This window comes from Chiloscyllium plagiosum, chromosome 19, assembly GCF_004010195.1.
Source record: "Chiloscyllium plagiosum isolate BGI_BamShark_2017 chromosome 19, ASM401019v2, whole genome shotgun sequence".
NCBI lineage: Eukaryota > Metazoa > Chordata > Chondrichthyes > Orectolobiformes > Hemiscylliidae > Chiloscyllium > Chiloscyllium plagiosum.
In genome coordinates, this window is record NC_057728.1 from 48,277,389 (window position 1) to 48,299,083 (window position 21,695).

At 40.0% G+C, this 21,695-nt stretch overlaps 1 protein-coding gene across 2 annotated transcripts in view; it reads left to right on the forward strand.

Moving 5' to 3' along the window:
• Positions 1–21,695, forward strand: part of ptprb (protein tyrosine phosphatase receptor type b) — a 112,335-nt gene that overhangs the window by 73,332 nt on the left and 17,308 nt on the right. For both annotated transcript variants that reach the window (XM_043709746.1, XM_043709747.1), the window contains 9 exons: positions 2,095–2,367; positions 6,581–6,844; positions 8,032–8,298; positions 13,429–13,713; positions 16,347–16,625; positions 18,657–18,806; positions 20,381–20,624; positions 20,727–20,824; positions 20,996–21,101. In XM_043709746.1, coding sequence (XP_043565681.1) covers positions 2,095–2,367; positions 6,581–6,844; positions 8,032–8,298; positions 13,429–13,713; positions 16,347–16,625; positions 18,657–18,806; positions 20,381–20,624; positions 20,727–20,824; positions 20,996–21,101 — 1,966 coding nt within the window. The remainder of the gene's footprint in view (positions 1–2,094; positions 2,368–6,580; positions 6,845–8,031; positions 8,299–13,428; positions 13,714–16,346; positions 16,626–18,656; positions 18,807–20,380; positions 20,625–20,726; positions 20,825–20,995; positions 21,102–21,695) is intronic.

The following is a 21,695-nucleotide window of genomic DNA, read 5'->3' on the forward strand; positions in this document are numbered from 1 at the left end:
CAGGGATGTGGGGTGGGAGGGGAAGGGGAAGGTGTGTAAGAGATAAATAGGATGGTGAAGGTGGGGGTGGGGGTAAGGCAATAGAAACTAGTGAAGATGATGCCGTGTGGTTGGATGGTCCCAAGGCAGAAGATGAGGCATTCTTCCTCCAGGCATTGGTGGCTTGGATTGGTGGTGGAGGAAGCCCAGGACTTTAATGTTCTTGGCAGAGTGGAAGAGGGAGTTGAAGTGGTCGGCCACATAGCAGTGGGGTTGTTTGGAGTGTGTGTCCCAGAGATGTTCCCTGAAACATTCCGTGGGTTGGCGTCCTGTCTCCCCAGTATAGAGGAGGATTATAAGGACTCTAGAGAGCTGGTTCCGGTACATCTGCTCCCTGTGGAAATTAGAGTAGAACAGGGATTATGTGTCAGAACCATTGTGATGTGAACATCAATCCCTTGAAAATCATTATCTTATACAACAGGAACCTCGGATGCTTGCTTGCCTGGCTGATTTAAATTTCAATGAGAATTCTTCAAATGGATGCACAGCTTCCCTGTCCAAAACCAGCAGGAGGCTGTTTAAATATGAAAGTCATCAGCACTAAGAAGACATTTGTAACCTGCATGGAGAAATGGGCAGAACATTGAAAGTAATTGCTGGTCTCAGATCTTCCAAGTTCTGATAACCAAAGCACCATAACTTTAAGTTTTGGACTTGGCATTTGAACCAAAATGAGTGAATAATTACTTTTATTTAAATTAATACTTAGTGAAATTGTAGTTATGGTGGGTAGAATCATTGCAGCCACTGAACAATGTGGACATTGGTGAGAAATTTGGTAAAAAAGGTTGAGATTGGCAATGAGGAGATCCTCAACAGCAAAAGCAAGAAGTTCTATTATCCAAACAAATGATGTATAGTGAGAAGAGAATTTTGCTATTGAGAAGTGAGAGGCTTATTTCTGCCTGGGCAGTAGGCTTTACCAACATAGCTGGCTTCACCAGATATAGCACACTATAGACCGGACGAACATTTCATTGAGAGTGCCACACTATAATGCAGGCTGACTTCATCAGTAGAAAAGTGTTCCATTCTATCAATTTGCAAGTCATCTTGCATCATAGAAATCTGTGCCATGATGCCTGTATCCTTGAGAAATATTATATTCCTGGTTTGTTTCAAGGGCAGGATGGTTTATAAGCATGGTTACTGGGACGTAAGGGCTACTCTCTGTAACCATAACTGTTGACTCTGTTACACAATCCCTGAGTGAGGCCATATGTTGAAACACAGCAGCCCATCTCCCAGACAAGACCACTGTGGAGCAGACAATATGCCTGCTGACGATGAGGTCCTGATGCTTGAATCAGTTAGGGTGGCGGGGAGGATGGTGGGGTGATTTTGGGGATCGGCTATTTCACATTACTTTCCAGGCAGAGTGTGCCATATAATCCTTACATGTTGTGCTCTGCACAACTGGAGCAGGCAACCAGAGGATGCAATGGACTCTGAAGAACTGTGAGAGCAGTAGCAGTCTTCTGAGAACGACATATAGATCAAGAGGAACATCACCTTCCACATGATACAGCAGTGCAGCTTCAGGCACAACAAGCCAGACAGGACTAAATAAAAGTGAATCCTTTGACCTGTTTGAATGTGAAGCTCCCACACTGAACAATGAGAAGGTAGTTGGGGAAGAAGTAGCACTCCTTAGACAAGGTTCTATAATGGGATGAGGCTAAGGAAAGGTCAGCTGTATAGTTTGGTTTTATAGAGTATAAATGTGGCCTTACGTGTGCACTGAAATGATAGTCATGCCACCTATTTGCCCCAGGAAGCATTTGTTGTTTGGTCATGCTCCCACTCTATGCGCAGTTAAGAGCAGTTCCAAACAGACAGCATTTAAATGGGTACCCAGCTGGGCTTGAAATATGATGCTGGCACTAGGAATCTTCAGAGGTCCCAACACTGCCTGTGGTGAGAGGGAGGATATGGTGAGCAGGTTTCTTTGCGAATTATTTCAATCCAGATAACACAATGTTATTTTTCAGGGAGAGTACTCAACTTGATTACTTGCTCAGTAAATGTGTTATATTTTTCCTTCATTCCTAGTCCCTGCCTCAGTGTCAGACCTATCTGTTGAAAACAAGCATACTACCTCCACACTGGCAGTTTCTTGGCAGCCAGCCACTGGCATCTCAGAGGGTTATACACTGCAACTCCTTAATGAACAAGGAACTCAAATGCTTGCAAATGTCTCTGTGCCAGCTGCCAGCAGGGGCCATAAGTTCATTGATCTGACTCCTGGCAAGAAATACAAGATTCGTATCTTCACTGTAAGCGGAGGTTTGTACAGCATCGGAACCGACCGTGAGGGAAGAACAGGTAAGATACTTGATACAAAAAGTTCGCTCCCCTTCTGTTTTCAGGAGAAGATTACAGTGATATGCAAGGTTCAAAGCATTTGCATAATTCACCAACAAATTATGTTTGAGATTGCGAAGGGCAAAACTTGCTTCTTCTATGGAGGTTTAGATTGAGTCTTTGACACATCAAGACCAAACAGAGTGACCTAGTAGACATAACTAGGTCACTGTCTGCAAATAGGCTTGAAAATATTCCATCCTGGGAACAATGCACTTGTGTCTATTCAGATGGCATTGCATATTGTTGCATCCTTCAGATTTCAGCATGCAAACCTCACTATTAAGAAAAATCAGTGAGATTGGGAAGACGAAAATATTTCTAAGTGTGTAGCATGATGGTGAGCTTTGACAGCTGGCTTCTTCAAACCCAGCTTTCATACCAGAGTCTGCTTTGGATTAAAATGAACACAGTAAAAGAACTTTATCATTGGCTACAGCATTGTGTATAGAATGCAGTCACTGTTCTGTGAAAGGGTATGAAACGGAAATTACAGCAATTAACATTTCCCACAGGCCGAGCTCACTTTTGTCATGCAGCAGTTATGTGTGCTTTTCCTGATTAGTATTAGAGACTATTTGGTTCATTCTTGCTGTGTTTGCAAAAATGATTGCAGAGACACATGTACTGAAATATGATACTTTAACACCTACTTCGTAGATTGGAACATTAGACCTACACACACTGCCTTTCACTTCCATCGGAAGACATGCAAATAGTTTCCAGAACACGATCAGTGTTAATGTTATATAGGGAAGGCAGCTGTTAATCTTCACAGATTCATATTATCAGTTCAGACTTCACGTTATTACTGTAAAGGAAAACAGAAAGAACAATTGTCTGTGAAGAAAAGTCAAATGAAATCAGGTTTCTGAATGTCACTGATACCTGAAAGCTCCATGGAAAATAGAAATTTTCTTGTAACTGGGTCAATGCAGAGATTTAATTCAAATAAGCTTAATTGCACCCGAAGAAGAGGTAATTTTAGTTGTCTTTCTATTAACCTAGGCCTTTTTCATATTATGTGTGCAAAGATTATGATGCCGATTTCATTATCATAAAAACAAGTTCATTTTCTAAATTCTTTAAAATTTTTGTTTTTCTAAGCTCAACCTTGACAGGCTGGTATATCATTGTCTCAGCATCGGCTTCTGTCTGACTTATAAAGCCGATAGGAAGTTAAGACACATTAGCACTCATTGAATTATAAATCTGTGGAATTTAGAAATCTCCTGGCCTTGTGTTCAATAAAACTGTTCCAGGCTCAAACTGGAGACTGGTCATTTTAAAGACATGAAGATGAATTAGACTCAACAGGAAAGGGCAAAATGAAAACATAAGGGAACTAGCCTTTATACATCAGTCTTTGATCAGAGCAAACACACCAAACTCTGTGTTAGGATAGTTCAGGACAAACTCCATATTTCCAAATAAATAATTTAGCAATTTCAATATAGCTGTGGGCAGCCTCACCTGTGAACCATGTCACATTAACCCCTTTATTGCATCTAAGTTGAAAAATGAAAGGTGAAAACGTTATTCTGAAAGCATGCTTTCAAATTTAAAACATGCCACTGAATGAAAATATCTTAAATTGTCAATTGAGAAGTGTAACTGAAGATAATTTCATAAAAAAGAAGTTGAAGTAAGTCAGTGCTGTTACTAGAATCAAATCTTAACAGAGTTCTGAATTTATAAGTTTAGGTCAGAAGTTATACATGGACATAGTTAGCTTCTCAAATACATTGAAATCTATTAATACGCATTTACTAAACTGAGCAATGCATTTCTGAATTTTGGCACAAAAACAATTCAGCTAAAATGACAAATAAGTTACTAGCTCAGATTTTAGGATAGACCATAACTGTGAGGTTATCAATGTTCATTGTTATTTAAGGGTAAATTGGACAACAATTTCTGATGATGGCACATGTGGCACAAAAAATCAGAAATTTGCAGACTTGGCTACTTTGCTGCAACAGTATCTTGCCAAGAGATTTGACACTTAACACATTGAAGGACATGAAGTTCAAGCACCTACGTGATAAGAACCAATAAACATTAGCAAATGTTGAGGCTTATCCATTCAAGTAGAAATAACTTTTCAACAGTGTACTAAGTCTGAATTACAATCAAACGACATCTCTGGCACTGAAAATAAACTTTTACAAGAGTGCAGTCTCATTCTAACAGACATTTATAACTGTTAGTTTAAAAAACACTGTTAAAAAACTTTTTCTCATTCTCTTCTATCTCTCTTAATGTTTCTTTTCCAAAATGTTATCCTGCTTCTGTATATGACTCATCACTGAATTAAATATTCAAATTTACGTTTCCTGGTTCAGATTCTGTGGGTTGGATTTTTGAAGCATATTTGGGAACCCAACACATGGACTTGGTGCCATTTCCATACCGCAGTTGCATTGCTCTTATGATGCTATTTTCTAATGACCTAATTGTCTAAGGGGCAAGCTTGGTGTCTGGTTAGTGACACCATGCAACTCCAGGAAGCAGAGGCTGCCTGCTTGGTGCTAGTAGCTGAGTCAGACAGTGGCCTTGTTGGGTCCGACCGCTGAAAAGTGCAGACAGTTCCTCAGAGAGCCAGAAGCAGCAACAAGACTTCAACTTCACAAACACTTTCCAACCTGACTTCAAATTTACCTGAACCATCTCAGACACCTCCCTCCCTTTCCTGGACCACTCCACCTCCATTTCTGGTGACCAATTCAACACGTACATCCACTGATTGACTCCCACAGCTACCTGGACTACGCCTCCTCCTACCCTGTCTCCTGTAAAAATGCTATCCCTTATTCCCAATTCCACTGCCTCCACCGCATCTGCTCCCAGGAGGACCAATTCCACCATAGAACACCCCAGATGGTCTCCTTCTTCAAAGACCACAATTTCCCTTCCCACGTGGTCGACAATGCCCTCCAGCACATTTCCTCCACTTCCTGCACCTCTGCCCTTGAACCCCACTTCTCCAATCGAAACAAGGATGGAATCCGCCGGCTCTCACTTTCCACCTCACCAACCTCTGGATACATCGCATTATCCTCCGCCATTTCCACCATCTACAAACAGACCCCACCACCAGAGATATATTTCCCTGCCCCCCCCATCTCCATCCAAGATCCTAAAGGATCCTTCCACATCTGACAGAAATTCACCTGTACTTCCACACGTATTATCTACTGTATTCATTGCACCCAATGTGGTCTCCTGTACATCGGGGAGACAGGATGCCAACTTGCAGATCATTTCAGAGAACATCTCTGGGACACCCATACTAACCAACCCCATTGCCCCGTGGCTAAACACTTCAACTCTCCCTCCCACTCCACCAGGGACATGCAGATCCTGGGCCTCCTCCATCACCAAACCTTAACTACCGGACGCCTGGAGGAAGAATGCCTTATCTACTGCCTTGGCACCCTCCAACCACATGGGATCAATGTAGACTTTGCCAGCTTCCCCATTTCCCCTCCCCCCACTTTATCCCAGTTCCAACCTTCCAATTTGGCACCACCCTCTTGAACATTCCTACCTGTCCATCTGCTCCACCCTCCTCTCCGACCTATCACTTTCACCCCCAATTTCATCCAGCTATCGCATTCTTAGCTACCTTTCCCCCATCCCCACCCCCGTCCCATTTATCTCTCAACACCCTTGGCCCACAAACTTCATTCCTGATGAAGGGCTTATGCCCGAAACATCGATTCCCCAGCTCCTCGGATGCTGCCTGACCTGCTGTGCTTTTCCAGTACTACACTCTTTGACACTGATCTCCAGTATCTGCAATCCTCATTTTCTCCAACAAGAATGAAAAAGTTGAGAAACACAAACGCAGGAAGAATATGGGTCCAGAGTTGGCACTGCTGCAAGTAGATATTTAAATGACAGTTTTAAAACAAGGACAAAGAAACTTTATTTAACCCACAGTGAGGCAGACAACTGAGTGCCAGACTGATTTCACCAAAATAAATTCCATTCCTCAATAGGAAGGGCCCCTTCACCAGCTCTGGAAGGAGAATAAGAGGTTGCTAGTTTATGTCCTCAATTCCCACTTCTCTCCACCCCACCCCTCAAATCCTGATATAATGTTTGTGTCTGATTTACAGAATCCATAGTTCTTTCCATTTTAATCTACCCAGTGTGTTTTCCTGTTTAGTTCCAGCTGCCGTCACAGATCTGATGTTGCATGGGAACAGCGTTGAGACCCTATCGTTCAACTGGACCAAGGCAGAAGGAGAATGTGACTCTTATGAAATATACCTCTACAATTCAGACAAGACACTTCATGACAGGAAATCTGGCACTCAGAATCTTGAAGATTGTTCCTTCCAGAACCTGACACCAGGCAAAATGTATAAGCTTGTGATAGTCACTCATAGTGGAGATTTAACAAATGAATCCTCTGTTTTTGGAAGGACAGGTAAAGCAGTGCAATTAGCGTAATAATTTCTGCTGATTTATTTCAATCTGAACTTTTGTCATTGTTGTGCCGTTTTCGTTCTTCCTTAAGGGAGCAAATAGGATCCCAGCTATCTTTTGCTCCATGAGCAGGAAATAAAATTACAAGTGACAGCTCAGTTATCGGTGGGATGACTCCCTTTAAGTAAATACGTTTCTGAAAATTACATTTGCATTTTTGTTGCAAAAAAGAAGAATGCAGAACATTTTTTAGTCACTCACGCTGGAATGTTTATCATCAGATGCTTGAATACAAAATATCACAACATAGCTTAACAGATACAGGTATCAGACTAGCATTAGCAGGTTCCATCTTATGAAAACACCATGTAATGTTTCAGAGATGTAAAGCATTTATTAGATTTTCTACTTGTACAGTTAACAGATCAAAAAAATTGCTTAAAATTATCAAAAACCTTATGAAGTGGTACGTCAATGACTTGTATTGTCTACCTCAGTTATCTGTCCTGTTTCTCTCCAAAGATCCAGTATTTCCTCTTCAGCCATATTTCCTGTTTGTCTTTACTTTGTACTTCTTCTTTAGCCCTTCTGGGAAAGAAGGGAGTGCAGTTCCCAAAACTATTCCTGATAGGGTCTGACAAAGACTCTAAGTGACTGCAGCATTAATTGCACACTGTTGTATTCGAGACCCCTTGTGATAACGGGGCAGTAGCTTGTAGGAAAATCTCCTGCTCCTCGGATGCTGCCTGACCTGCTGTGCTTTTCCAGTACCACTCTGATTTAAACCCTTGAGATAATGGTTAACATGTCAATAGTCTTTATAATTACTTTTCTACCTGTGCACTAACTTTTAGAGATTTACCTGAAGTCCTAAATCACTCTTCCAGTTCACAGTGACTCATCTCTTACCGTAAAAAAACGCTGTGATTCATCTCTCTTGGCATCAAGATGGCCTCATACTTTGAACTTTATCAGTAATTATTTTCCACTCATTGAACCTCTTCAAATTCTTTTTAGTCCTGTTTCCATCTGCACAATTTACTGTGCACTCTAGCTTTGTACATTCTGCAAAGTTGCATGTACCTTTAATCCTTTGCCAAAGACATTGATGTGTGTAGATACCTTTACAGATCTTCATTTGCATTCTTGTGCTTTCCTGAATATCCAAACCTAATTTTATTTGTTTAGTTCCAGCTCAGGTTACCCATCTGCAATGGATGAACATTAACCAAACTGACAGCTTGCTGTTCACATGGACCCCAGCTTTGGGGGAATTTGATTCCTACAACATATCACTTTATAATCCGAATAGTACTGTTCAAAGCAATATATTTGGAAAGAAAGACATGAAGGAATGCAGCTTTCAGGACTTGATCCCTGGTAGGATTTATCGCATGGTGATAGTAACACAAAGTGGAGATTTGAGCAATAAAGCTTCTGCTGAGGGAAGGACAGGTAAGGATTGATCAATGTTTTCATTTTAAATATATGTAGCCAGTGTATCTGTCATAAATGGTAGGCCAGACAGTACCATGAATAAATTCTACATATGAAAGTACATTTACTCAAATGGGAAAGGCACCAGGGGTGATTGTATCTTTATTAGCACAATCTCATTTCCACTGGAAAATGAGACATGTGCAAAGCAGATGGCTGATTAACTATCAGCAACAATAAAAGATAAAATTATCTCCACTGTGTGTGTATAAATGGACAGGACCAATTGTAGTCACAATTCAAAGTATCAAGAACAGTTTTAAATAAGAAAGATAATTGTTTCATGCTGTTTTATTGTAAAACACTTCTTAATCTGCAATAACAATGAATATGTAACTGACATACGATATTTACACCTATAAGAAACCGTAGTCCAGAAATGATATAGCAGGTTAAAGCAAAGCTCCGGTTTAGCAATAGAGCACTATATTTGTATATGACATGGTTAGAATGCTCCTGTCAGTATAAATTTGGCATCACTTGATCATTCTTTCAGAACAACAAATTCTGTTTTTTCCCCAATTGTTATAAAGTAATCTATAATTACAAAGAGCTCAGCCAGCAATCTAAAACCTGGTAACACTTATTCAACAAGGAATTCACATTCACTACAGAGTAATAAAAAGATGCTTTGAAATTTCTTTTACAACTCACTCGTAAGATGATGGCATTGCCATCTGGCCAGCATTTATTTCCCTAGTTGCCCTCAAGAAAATGGTGATGAGCTGCCTGCTGGACATTTCTGGGACACACGCACCCAATAACCCCATCGCACGGTGTCCAAACACTTTAACTCCCCATCCCACTCCCCCAGGGACATGCAAGTTCTGGGCCTCCTCCACTGCCAAATCCTAGCCATCCAACAACTGGAGGAAGAATGCCTCATCCTTCACCTTGGGACCCTCCAACTACACGGCATCAACCTTAAATTCACTAGTTTCCTAAACACCCCTCCCCCCACCTCATCCCTGATCCAACCCTCCAACTCAGCACCACCCTCTTGAATTGTCCTACCTGTCCATCTTCCTTCTGCTCCACCCTCCCCTCTGATGTTCTCTGACTGCTGTGCTTTTCCAACGCCACTTTTCGATTGACTGTCCAGCATTTGAAGTCTTCATTTTCTCCATGTGCTGTAAGGTAGACCCTCAATGTCCTTAGAGAGGGAATTCCAGGATTTTGACCCAGCAACAGTGAAGGAACGAAGATATATTTCCAAGACAAGATGGTAAGTGGCTTGGATGGGAACTTGCAGGTGGTGGTGTTCCCATGTATCTGCTGTCCTTGTCCTTCTAGATGGAAGTCATTTTGGGGTTGGAGGATCTTTGGTAAATTTCTGCAGTGATCCTTGTAGATGGTCAACACCGCTGCCAGTAGCCTTTGGTAGTGGAAAGAATGGATGTTTGTGGATACGGTGCCCATTAAGTGGGCCAATTTGTGCTGGATAGTATCAAGTTTCTTGAGTGTTGGTGCAGTTGCATCCATCCATTCAACTGGGGAATATTCCATCACGCTCTTGACTTGTGACTTTTAGATGGTGGTCAGGCTTTGGCGACTCACAGAATGAGTTACTTGCTGCATTCCAGGCCTCTGACCTGCACTATAGTCACTGTACATATATGGTGAGTCCAGTTGAGTTTCTGGTCAATGGTAACCCCCAGGATGTTGATAATAGGGTATTCACTGATGGTAACCCCATTGAATGTCAAGGGGTGTGATTAGATTGGCTTTTATTGGAAATGGTCATTGGCTGGCATTTGTGTGGCACGAATGATACTTGCCGTTTTTCAGCACCACCTGAATATTGTCCAGATCTTGTTGCATTTTAACATGGACTGCTTCAGTATGTAAGGAGTCACGGTGCTGAACATTACACAGTCATTGATGAACATCCCTACTTCTGACCTTATGATGGAACGAAGATTGTTGGCGAACCCATTGAAGATGGTTTGGCATGGGACACTACTCAGGGATGCCTGCACAGATGTCCTGCAGCTGAGATGACTGATCTCCAACAATCAAAACCATCTGCCTATGTGCCAGATATACTCTCCAACCGTGGAGATTTTCCACCTGATTCCCATTGATACCAGTTTTATGAATGTTCCTTTTTGCCACACTCAATCAGATGCAGTCTTGATGCAAGGGTTCTCACTCACCTCACCGTGTACTGATGTTATTTGGATCTGAAGGACTTGTAAAAGGTGCTGCCCATTTTTTTTTCACACTGAGAATCAAAAGCTTGAGATGAAGGTTTGAGTTGAATCAGTGCTAATTGACACTGTTAATGGTTTTAAAAAAGTTGTCTTTCCAAAGTGACATTGCACTTTGTAAGCAGCCTCTATTTGCAGCACAGTTCAGAGTATTTGCACATTTGGAACATATTAGCAAAACAAGATCCTGTCATCATTTAAAATGTGAAAGGAGATTTTTTTTAAATTAGGAATGCAGAAACAGATGTCAGAGCCTCAGGTATGTTCTGGGATTCTAATCACAGCTTTACAAGGAGAAAATTGGCTCATTGTCTGGAACAAGGGAAAATAATCTATTACATTCTAAAAGTCAATTAACAAAGACAACTGAATTCATTGCAGAACTCCGCAGTATGATGTGGAGATAAAATGCATCTCTTTAAAAAAATCCAGGAGTTTCATATAATAATGTATTTAATAATTTTGAAAGTAATTACTTATGATTTTGTGATTAATAAAACTCTGAAATGTCTAATTCCCAAATCATGATGTTCATTACCATGATCCAAACTGACGTGCCACTGCACAGACAGAAATTACGTTTAATTAAGTTTGGTGTAATGTTACAAAATTCAGCTGTACGTTAATTACACTTTAACCACGTGAACTGCTTTGCCAAGGGTTTGTTTCACCCAACCTCATGCCCCTGACTCTGCAAATTTCAGCAGGGCTCGGGTCAATGGATGCAGCCAGCCAGGAACATGCCAACACTTAACCCGAGAGTGGATTTTCTGGCCCACTATTTAAATGCTGTTTTAACAAAATCAAACACAAGTTTGTAACAAGGAAAAGGCTTGTAAGATGCAACATTTAATTCACTTTCCTGTATGCTACAAAACTATAGATACCATACAAGGGTCTGTGGAAGAGAATAGAGGCCATTTAAAGTTGAATGCCATAACCTGCTTATGTTCTGTACACAGGCCATAAGACAACTGAAGCAAAAAGAATTATTAAAAAAAGAAACACCCAGCAAAAGAAAGAGTTTTTAACATTGGTCCATTGAAACAGTGCAGAAGGGCGTGTCGGGAGCAGCATCAGGCATACCTAATCATGAGGTGTCAACCCTTTAAAGCTAAAACACAGATCTACCAATGTGCCAAACAGCAGAAGCAGGAAGCAGTAGACAGATATTCAGTTCATTGGAGGAGGAGGCACAATAGACATCTCCATCCTCAATATCAGAGGAGCTCAGCATATCAGTGCAACAGATGAGGTTGAAATATTCCAAACAATCTTTGGCCAGAAGTGCTGAGTGAATGATCCACCATGGCCTCCTCCAGAGGTCGCAGCATTGCAGACACCAAGCTTCAACCAGTTTGATATCAAGGTTGCATTTGACCAAGTGTGGCATCAAGGAAACCGAACGAAATGAGAGTTAATGGGAATCAAGGGAAGCTCTTCGCTGTTTGAAGTTATTACCTGGCATAAAAGAAGATAATTGTGGTTGTTGGGTGTCAGTCATTCCAGCCACAGGACATCACAGAAGAGTTGCTCAGAGCTATATCCTAGGTCCCCCTATAGTCATCGGTTTCATCAATGATCTTCCATCTATCATGTGGTTAGAAGTGGGGTTTTTTGCCAATGATTGTGCAATGTTTAGTATCATTTGACTCAGATACTAATGCAGTCCACAACCAAGCACAACAAGTCATTCCTGAAGAAGGGCTTATGCCCGAAACGTCGATTCTCCTGTTCCCTGTATACTGCCTGACCTGCTGCGCTTTTCCAGCAACACATTTTCAGCTCTGATCTCCAGCATCTGCAGACCTCACTTTCTCCACAACAAGACCTAGTCAATATCAAGGTTTGGGCTGATAGGTGCCAAGTAACATTTGCACCACACAGATGATAGACAATGACCACTTCCAATCTAATGACCACCCTCAACATTCAATATTGTTACCATCGCAGAATGCCCCACTATCAATATCCTAAGGGTCACCATTGACCAGAAAATTAACTGGACTAAGTACAGTGGTTATAAAAGCAGGTTAGAGGCTGTGAAATCAGCAGCAATTAACTCACCTTCCAATTCCCAAAGCCTACTTGGTATTTTTGCTCCCTCCACCACAAATGTACAATAGAGTTTACCATCTACAAGATGCATTACAGGAAAATCCAAAGGCTCCTTAGACAGCACCTTCCATATCCACAACCTTGGCTATCTCAAAGGAATAGGGCAAAAGATACATGGGAACATCACCACTACCAGGTTTCCTTCCAAGCCACTCATCATCCTGACTTGGAAATACATCACTATTCCATACCTGTTGCTGGGTTAAAATCCTGGAACTCCCTCCCTAAAGCATTGTGGCCAAGAGGCAGCTCACCCACCACCTTCTCAGTGGGGAATTAGGAATGGCAATAAATGCTGATCCAGTCAGCAAAGCACACATCCCTCAATGAATAATAAAAAAAAGTAAAGTAATCAGAGTTGGAAAGATACAGAGATCTAACCTAAAAGGTAAAGTAGAGGGCAGCAGAAAGAAATGTTGAGCTAGGCATAGTTAGATGACAGATGTCACAAAATGGTTGCAGAAAAGCCGAGGTGACGTGTGCAAATGATGCAAGATAGATAAGCTTGACACACCATGACTGCAGATATCCTGACTAGCTACAAGTGTAGCAACAGTAGTTTGGTTGCACAACAAATCCTATTGCAGCCTGGGAAGCTTTCGTAAATTTAATAACCCTGAGAGGAAAAAGTTGGAGATAAGCACATGAAAGTTTTAACTTTATTGAAATATTCTCTACATGTACAAGGGTGAGTAACTTTACAATAATATGGTTGATATTTTGATTTACTGGTTGTTGATAATCTCTCAATCTCTTAAAGCGCCCAGACCTCCAGGATCAGTATCTTTTGCTGATGTTACAAACACTTCATTGGTCATCACTTGGCTGGGCCCTCCAGATGGGACGGATTATGATGACTTTGAGCTGCAGTGGATTCCAAAAGACTCTCGGGTTGTTGTTTTCAACCCATACAACACCATGAAGTCGAAAGGACGAATCATACAGAAGCTCCATCCTGGGCGTCACTATACCTTCATGGTGCGCACTGTCAGTGGGAAATCATTAACATCCTTTAGTGAACCTGTTCAAGCTCCTATCAGAACAAGTAAGTTAGAGCACAACACTATTTTTCTCGTTGTTCAGAGCAAAAATACGTCATTGAATTATGTAGCTATTATCTTAGCTTAGAGAAAAATGAACAAATGGAACTGATATAACTCCCTGCAGTAGATTACTGGGTAAGTACACTCTGTTCAAGCCAGAAAGGCGCAATTCTTAGTCTATGTTCTGTGCTGTGGTACTTACTCTCAGTCTGGCCAGCACTCAGGACTTGGTAGTCGGTTCTTAAATGCAAAAGTGGAAGAAAACAATCAGCAAGGATTACCATTCCCTATTCACCTTCTTGAACATCAACTGAGTATAGAATCAGATTGAGCTGTGATACCGCCATGGATCAGCACTTCACTGTGCAAGCGCAGTTAAAATCAAGTTATTGGATGATTGCCAGAAAACAGGGAACATCACCCTAGCAGGAGATGGCTAAACAAAAAATCATATTTGCTTCATATGCAGAGTGACAAAATAAGTTACAGTATGTTTTTAGTGCATATTAAGAATTCTGGAGAAACCATTTGTCTCCATTATATCATTAATGAGGCAAAAGCAAATTGTATTAGTTGCAAATCAACAATGAATGGCAGAGCAGGATAGAGGTGTTAAATAACCTATTTCTGTTTGTATTTTCCAATATTAGATGCTGTTTTCTTTTGGCATGATGATTGGCGTATAAATCCAAATATTTATTGTTTACTTCTAACATTTGTTGAATCATTCTTTGTTTCTTTACTCATTGATGAATTGTTGGATTATTGCAATTCAAAGGGCTTTACGCTAAATCTTCCCAGAAATAGGGTTTGTTGGATTATTGAAAGCTGGTTTAAAGATTTATGTATTGGTTTTTCAAATCAAGTAATCTCAAAATACTCAGCTGAGCCTGAATTGAGACAACAGTTAAACCCTCTTACTGCCGACCTAAATATGTCAGTGAGTCTCCAATATTAAATGGGCTATAACATTAATGTAATAAAAAAAACACAAAAGAACAGACACAAGGAAATATATCAAAGTATCAAACAAAGCAAAAGAAATGGAAACGTGTCCTGAAAATATCATAGTAAATGAAATTAATTCATGTAATGAGTCCTTTCACTCACAAATATATTTCCAAAGTTATACTATTCGGGGAAACAGTAATTTATACATTAGGGAAACTAGACAAGGCTTAGCTTGGATTATTTAAATAAATAAAGTGCAGTGAATTAGTTGACTGAAAAAGTAATACACTATCCGTATAATGGGGTAAGTTGTTTTTTCATATTAAACTTTTAGAGTTCATTAATTTTTTTTGTATTCATTCATGGCTGAGGCCAGCATTTATTGCCACTCCCTAATTGTCTCTTAAGTCAGTTGCTTGCTAAGCCGTTTCAGAGTGTGGCTAAGAGTCAACCAGATTGCAGTGGTCACAGACCATATAAGAATGGTGATTTCCTTCCATGAAGGATATCAGTGAAACAGATGGGTTTTTATAACAATAATTGTTGCATGGTCACCAGTAGAGGAACTTTCAATACTACATTTTTATTTAGCTCCAATTTTACCGTCTGCCATGGTAGAATTCAAACCCATGTCCTAGAACATTAGTTTGGAGTTCAGGAATTCTTACCCATTGACATTACCATTTGTCACTCTAATTAGTGGATTAAAAAGTACAATGGAACCTGTATTAAAACATGATTTCGAGATGCTGATGTTGGACTGGGGCGTACAAAGTTAAAAATCACACAACATCAGGTTATAGTCCCACAGGTTTACTTGTGACAACCACCCGATGAAGGAGCAGCGCTCCGAAAGCTAGTGCTTCCACATAAACCTGTTGGACTATAACCTGGTGTTGTGTGATTTTTAACTTTGTATTTATACAGTGCTTTTAAAATAAGATGCAGGTACAGAACTTCACAAAAACTGGAATGAGCAACAAACAGGAATTGGGAATAAAAAGAATAATCATAAAGATCGATTCTAAGGCATATTTTAAAGGTGAAGAGGAATAGATCTGTAGGCAGGTGCGGTTTAGGAAGAAAATTCCAGAGTATAAATCTGTGATTGTCAAGGAATTTGGCTGCAAAGCTAGGAAGGAAGGTACAGGTAAACACGCAATAGTTGGGACACTGGGGGTTACAAGCTGGGATGTAGAGTTGGAGAAGAAGATGGGAAGTTGATAAAATTCTAAATAAGGAATTGGAATTAGGATATTGGGGCACAGGGAGCCAGGAGAAATAAGTAAATACAGTATAGAATAAGACAAATTAAAGGCATGAAGCCTTAGACAAATTGAAGCTAACATGCTTGAAATCAATATGAGAAAGCAGCAATAAGAACATCGGTGACATTTTCAGAAGTCTCACAACACCAAGTTATAGTCTTAACAGGTTTATTTGAAATCACAAGCTTTGTCCATCCCAGTCCAACACCAGCACCTCCACGTCATTGGTGACATTAAGTTCTAACCATTCCTAAGTCTTTCAATTGCATTTAAATGCCAAATCAACGTGAAAGATTTTGAAAGCAGCTTTTATTTTGAAAGTAATTATCAGCGTGATTTAAGAACTATGTTAATGTTGATTTTTTTCCATCTTCTAACAATTATAATTGTTTCTATGGTTATTTGTAACATTACAGGGCCTGACAAAATACAGCATATCAGGTGTCGGCCTCAGAGTTCCACTGCAGTCTCCTGCTCCTGGACGCATCCTGACTCAGACTATGATGGCTATGATGTTAAATGCTACCACTATGACAAAAAAGAATTGGTATACTCACGAAGAGTTGAAAAAGAATTAGTTCAATACATCATCAAGGAACTAGAGCCGGACAAGAAATATTTAGTGGCTATAAAAGTTATCTCTGATAAAATGACCAGTGATGCTGTTGAGGACAGTGTTATTACCATGATTGATAGTAAGTATTCACAATCAAATATTCTGAAGCTTTTGCAAAACTGTTTATTTTGTTCAAAAATCTTCTAAGTACAAAGTTTGGCACAGTTTTTTGTACATTAGGAAGTGCCTATTTAAACACAAATGAACTTGACCAAAGAAATAAATGGAGAAAAGGATGAAAATAGACCCTTTTCTGAAAAACCAATGACTGGTTAGCATGATTAAACAGTGCAGATTGCACTTATTTCCAGAATCCAACAAATTGAATTTTTATCGCTGTGAAGGCAAAGGCGTTTTGAGTGAGTTGCCATTTTGCCGACTCAGATTTTTTGGTAGTTTCAAAATCATAATGAATACTTTTGTGTTGGTTTTCCAATTCTGATATCTTGATCAATATCAAGCTGAAGTTTTCACAAAATAACTCTTCCTTTCAGTACATTTTACCATTTCAGTATATAATTTACTTAGGACTGAGTCTCTAAAGAATGTTGATCCAAGTCGAATAGGCCAGCTTTTTTGTGGAGTAAGCTGGGAGGTCGAAGTTGAATATGTCCTTATCTAGCAGCCCAATGTATTTTCATTCTAGGAAAGTGGAAATAGGATAGGGTTGGGTCATCTAAATCTAGAGGCAGGCCAAGGCAGCAATGAAGCCAGGCAGATCACCAGGCCATCAGGCTGGAGTGTTCATGTCCTTTTACTTGGACACCAGGCCAGTTTGAAGGATAATTTCAGAGTATCAAACCCTTGGTCCTCACCAGTAACCCCCCATCCACATCCATGCTCCATGTCACGTCCCTGCCCCCATTCCCCCATGCAACCTTAACCCTCCTCCTTCCATACTCTGCATTCCTTCCATTTATCTCCCATAGCCAATTACCCAATATCCATTGTAAGCAGACATCAGGGTATCTTCGAAATGGACAGTTTTTTTTTAAAGATGCATTTCTATGTAATTCAGAGCTTTATTTTTAATGCTAGTTTCAAGGATGTCTGAGGCTTGACATAATCATTACTGGAGAGAGAGTATGTGAGGGACATGAGGGTATGGGGAGAATGGATGGGGCATGGTAATATGGAGAGGCATGAGAATAACCTGGCAGTGGATGGGGGTTAGGGATGAGAGCTTGTGGGTTTGAAAATATTCTTTATAACTTGCACCAGTCCCCAGGAAATGGAGACAGACATCCTAGCATGCCTAATTGGCCACACACCTACCTCTCTGCTTCCCTCATGCCTACCTCCAGAGTTGCAGGGCTGAACTCCATCCCACTTCCCCTTCCCCAGTCCAGAAATATGGCAGATGGGGACCTTCTTGAATGAGACAGATCTGTTGGGTCAATAAATTTCCTCACTCAACCTTTCCTACTCTTCTGTAAAATTCCAACCTCTGTCTATTTGGCTGCTGTTGTGTTATTGGGCTCCATACTTCCAATTCATACATTGCTTCATCCTATGAAAACAAAATCCAGAGTCCTGCAAAATTATTAATTTCTCTCAGCACGTTGTAGCTTTGCCTTCCCTAAACCATTATTTCATTTTTTTCAACTTCATTTGTGTTTATTAGCATATTTCTAATTGAATCTTTAATGATTATTCTATTTAGAATAATTCAGTTTTTATACTGTGATCCCTCCAACATCTCCAGAGGAAAACACAATTGTGTTTGATTTTCTTATTCTTAAAACTATTCAAAATGGTACTGGATCATGGTGACAGTGAAAAAGCTTTTCACTGTACTTTATTGTTTTTCTCAACTATAAAATACATGTGACAATAAAATCATTCATTCATTTTGATTGATAACATTTACAATTGCACACAATTGTAATTTCTCTGTTAGTTGTAAGAAATTCAACTACAGAGCCTTTAAATTGTCTACCTAAACCTTTCTTTAACATATCCAATTCCAAAATGTTTAATATTTCTAATAATTTAATGAGCAAAACATGAGAATAAAGTTTAGTTCTGTAATTGACCAGTATTATTCAGTGTACACAAAAGGTTTGCAACAAAAGTTGTAATAACGTATATATGTATTTTTTTCCCTCAGGTCCACCTCCTCCACCATCACATATCCGAGTTGATGACAAAGCAGTTGTCATTACCAAATCCACCATATATTTCAATTTTAATTGTAGTTGGTTCAGTGATGTCAATGGAGCCATAAAGTACTTCACTGTCATAGTGTATGAATCAGAAGGTAGATATCATTTGACATGATTTGTGTTGTTAACTAATACTGATGAACTGAAAAAGCCATAAGTCACTTTTATAAACATGTGCTCTAGATTAAGGCCTTGGTTCGCTAGAAGGATCGATCAGGAAATCACCAGCCCACCCTGCATGATGTTACAATTAATGTTATGGTGGGTATCAGCTTATAGTGTGAGGACTGCATCAGCAGCATGGGGGCTTTCCTACAAGTGAATCTCTTGATCATTCTGGAATTGTGAAGCCTGTTTCATCAAAAAAAGCTTAAAGGATTATTTCCTGGTATCATTCATAAAGCCTGGGTGAGAACATTAAAACAAACTAGCCATTTGATTCCATTTACCAATGATTTAAAAAAGAAACTCATCTCGCCACCTTCACATTTTTTTTCAATACAATATGAGTTGTTCTGACCCACTGGGGAAGTGCACCATAATTTCAGTCCTGTTAGTTTTTCTAAAAATATACACAGTACCCCAATTCACCTGACTTTCAGACCAAGTTTGATAGAAAAAATTGTCTGTCTAATCTTTTCTTTAACACATCCAATTCCAAGATGCTTAATATTTCAAATAATTTAATGAGCAAAACATGATAATATTGCTTGGTAGTGACATTTCCATCTCCAGCGACAGTCTCTAGATGGATGTTTACTACAAACCCACAGACTCCTATAACTACCTGGACCGCACCTCCTCCTCCATCCCATTCTCCCAATTCCTCTGCCTCTGCTGCATTCCACTCCCGAGCATTTCAGATGTCCACCTATTTTGAACAAGGTGATTTTCCTTCCTCTGTTATCCAGACAGCCCTCCACCGCACCATTTCCATTCCCCATTCAACTGGCACCCTCAGTTCCTACCGTCAGCTTCACAGGTGCCTTTTTTAATTCTCTCATGGGATATGGCCAGCATTTGTTGCCCATCCCTAAGGTGGTGGTGAGCTGCCCTCTTGAGTCCTTGCAGTGCATGTGTTGTAGGTTGACATACATTGCCATTAGGAAAGGAACACAGGCCTCCAAGCTCAGAGGCAAGGACGTTACCACTGTTACAAGAGCTCTCCACAGTTGTTTGTATGCAGGCAAGTGCAGTTGCAGGCCTGTGTTTCTCATTCTTTAAATGTGTAATGACATTGACTGTACTTGCGCAGATGCATTCTGGTTTAGAGACATCTATTGCCAATGATTAACACCACTGGCCCCATTTCAGCAGTTTGATGATCACCTTTGCATTCAGACCAATTATTCCTTATCGGAACACAAATAGATGTAGCTTCTACTGACAAATCATCGCGAGCTGTTGTTAACCAGAAAGCGCAGGGTGATGGATGAATACTATTTGATTTGACCAAGGCCACAGTTAGCCAAGTTTTTCGTGAATGAGGATGTGAAAAGCAGGAAAAAAATTTCAAATTTGGATCAAAAATAGCAAATGCTGGAAATACACATAAAGGCCATTGGGATCTATAAAAAAGTTAATATTTTGGATTGTCCTCTTCGCCAAAGACATACTGAGGTGATGCAATGTACTTTATTTTACCATGACTAACTTGTTTTGTTTTTAGGTACCGAAACTACAAAGCCAGCCAAACAGCACCCCTTGCCATCTTACCTGGAATACAAACAGAACAGCTCAGTCCGAAACTATCAGACAAATTATTTCTCAAGCAAATGCGCAGAAAATCCTGATGGCACATTGCAGAACTTTGAAATAAAAGTTGGAGCTCAGATGGACAGGCTGGGAGGGAAGTGTGAGAAGGATCAGAAAACATTCTGTGATGGACCTTTAAAATCTAGAACGTCATACAGGTCAGATCCCTAGGAAGGATGTGTTTCTTACTCCATATCCTGGCAAAACATTTGAAAATTTCATGAGTGTACAAAAAATAACCTATGGATTTTATTTTTCAGAATCAGTGTGCGTGCCTTCACTCAGCTATTTGATGAAGATATGAGCAATCCGTTGTATTCAGATACCTACTTCTCAATGCCTATCACTACTGAGGCAGGTAGGTGTTGGCTTATGTGCACCATTGTAAACTCCACAGTGGGACAAACCTTTTAAACTTAGCTTCTACTAACTCAGAAGATTGCCAATAGATTATTCAACACATATTATAGCTTTCAATCTGCATGCATCCAGGTACAGTAGATAATAGCTGTTTGTGTCCTGATTTCAGAACCTCTTCTTGGTGTCATCGAAGGAGCAAGTGCTGGTGTATGCCTTATTGTTGTCCTGATTTCAGTCATGGCCATAATTGTTTGCAGGAGGAAAGTGAAGCCAGCGTGAGTAATTTCAGTTTTGTGACAAATTTGGCATTTCATATTGATCCATTCAAGAGTCTGAAACTCCTTGTGTTATCTCATGGAATTCCTCAGATCTAACCTTCATTCCATTGGCTTGGCATTGCCATACATGCATTGGAAATTTTCTTGCATTTATTTCCACTGTAATGCTGCTAAAGCAGTGGATTGTAAACAACTATGGGGAACCTGACTCCTGACTAGTCTGTTGCTGCATTGTGGGACTCTGTGGTATAAATGTTTATCTCTCTACTCCCTTAGCAGATTATGCTCTGTATCAAAACTGGTAAAGTTTATTCCATTGACGTTCTATTTGGGCTTACAGTATTTGAGGTCCATTACATTTGTTTAATTATTGCTACTGACTTAGAGTTAATTGTTATACTGTTTAAATTAGCTGTGAATCTTCTTGAAGCTGCTCCCACTCCACCAATGTAACTTCCAGGAGGTGTAGCAAAAAGCATGTTTATGTCATCTCCATGTTTATGCCCTTCCTCCAAAAGTAAGCAAGGCAAGAGCAACTCCGAAGAAATTATCAGCCTTATTGTAAGCTTCCAAACTTCTAACCTATTCTAA